The sequence below is a fragment of the Crocuta crocuta genome, unplaced genomic scaffold (assembly GCF_008692635.1).
Source record: "Crocuta crocuta isolate KB4526 unplaced genomic scaffold, BGI_CrCroc_1.0 scaffold53, whole genome shotgun sequence".
NCBI lineage: Eukaryota > Metazoa > Chordata > Mammalia > Carnivora > Hyaenidae > Crocuta > Crocuta crocuta.
Window position 1 is genome coordinate 574,248 of NW_027529432.1, and position 1,735 is coordinate 575,982.

The window sequence follows — 1,735 nt, forward strand, 5'->3', positions numbered from 1 at the left end:
GGGGGGGGCTTCCCCAGGGCCTGCAGTGGGATTTCATTTAAGGCTGGGAACCCTGGGGTTTTGCCAGATCCCTCCTGCTTGGACCACAAAGCAGTGTCCGGCTTGATGATGACTTCACCCCCACCCAGAAGCTCAGCTTTTGGGTGCTGAGTAGACGGAGCAGTGCAGGCAGGCCGGGGGGGAAGCCGGGGGACGTTGAGGAGCTGGATACCCAGGGGCAAATCCTTCCTCGCACAGCCTCAGTTTTCCCGTCTGTCACCCCGAGGCACTGGCCTAGGTGTGACCTTCTCTGATTCTGTTGGGCGGAGTGTGTGAGGTCTGGGGGAGGTCTTGTCCCTTGCAGCCCTCTGGGCTCCTTTGCAGCCCTGCCCACCCTGGGCCCCACACACCAGGAGTAGACGAAGAAGGCGAAGAAAGGCACGGAGACCAGCAGCTGCAGGTGGCGCCAGTGGGGCACAGCATAGGCCACTCCGGCCAGGAGGAACTGGCCCAGGCTGTAGACATAGCCTATCAGGGTGCCCACACAAGCCCGTGTGTGGATGGGCATCCACTCCACACCTGGAAAGAGGGTAGGAACACAGCGGCACAACTGGCTGGGCTTCCAGGTGGGTGGAGACCCCCGGGGTGGGGAGGGAAGCAGGCAGAGACCCCTCTCTCCACCCAGACTTTGATCTGTCCCAAGGCTCAACGGAAGACACATCTAACGGGCGGGTTCCCTTGATGAGGGATGTGGGGGACTTCCGGTGGATGTAGGAATGGGGAGGAATGAGGTTTGGAATTCCTAGGAATTGTTCCCTCCACACGCTGCTGCTGGGTGTTGCTTCTCCCCAGCCTACCGTCCTTTTCCCTTCAGAGCATCTCTGACCATTCAGCGCTTTCTCAACAGCAGCCTCTCCCCTCTTGCTTTCCCCAGCCTGGGCCGATTCAGTGGCCAGAGCAGCTCGGAGAAGACAGCAGCTTTCCTCCATCTGGGTGAGTCAAGGCGGGAGTCGGGCCACCTCTCTGCTGGGGTCTGAAGAGGCTCAGCCTTGTTCCTTATGGGTTCCTGATTTGGCTGCTGGGCCAATGACTTGGAAATGGACTGGATTTGGGTGCTGAATTCTCTAGGTGTCTTGCCCTGGCCCCACCCGGGTTAATTCCTGTAGTCCGGAGTACCCCCAATCCATAGATTCCCTTCTGGGCTTGAGGGTTGCCCTTGGGTAAATCTTTTCTCTTCTCTCCAGTCTCAGGTTCCTCATCTGAGAACCAGGGGGAAGGGAGAGATTTATCAGAGGATGCACCTTGATGGCTCATGGACAGACCACGCTCAGTCCATAAATGTGTTTGGCCTACACGATGCTGGCTTGCCCCATGTTAAAAATACTGGAATTAATTTTTGTTGGGCTGTTTTTACATTAAGAAAAAGGAAGGGGGACGGTCTGACAACACAAGCTTCTGGCTCGAACAGCTGAGTGGCTTTGGCCCCTCTGGATGGGGCTGTGACCCTCCTTTGGATACAGTCCTCACCGTTCCTTAATCCCTCTTGTACCCAGTCTGCTTCATTCATTCCTGGAAACCTCCTGGCCCTAAAAAATGTTTTTTTTCTTTGCAATTGTGTCTGAATGAGGGGGTCAGGAGTTCGAGAAGAAGGCTGTTAGGTTGGCCACCCAAAAGAGGGCAGGCAGGACTCAGGAGTGGGGGCGGGGGGGGTGTGTCTGGGAGAGGAAGCTGGAAAGTGGCTGCTGGGTTGAAGGGT

General features: G+C 56.8%; 1 protein-coding gene across 1 annotated transcript in view; it reads right to left on the reverse strand.

The window, feature by feature from the left end:
• LOC144227849 (solute carrier family 22 member 6) overlaps positions 1–1,735 on the reverse strand; it is a 7,520-nt gene that overhangs the window by 4,452 nt on the left and 1,333 nt on the right. The window contains exon 4 of the mRNA XM_077759602.1: positions 390–558. Within this exon, the coding sequence (XP_077615728.1) occupies positions 390–558 (169 nt within the window). The remainder of the gene's footprint in view (positions 1–389; positions 559–1,735) is intronic.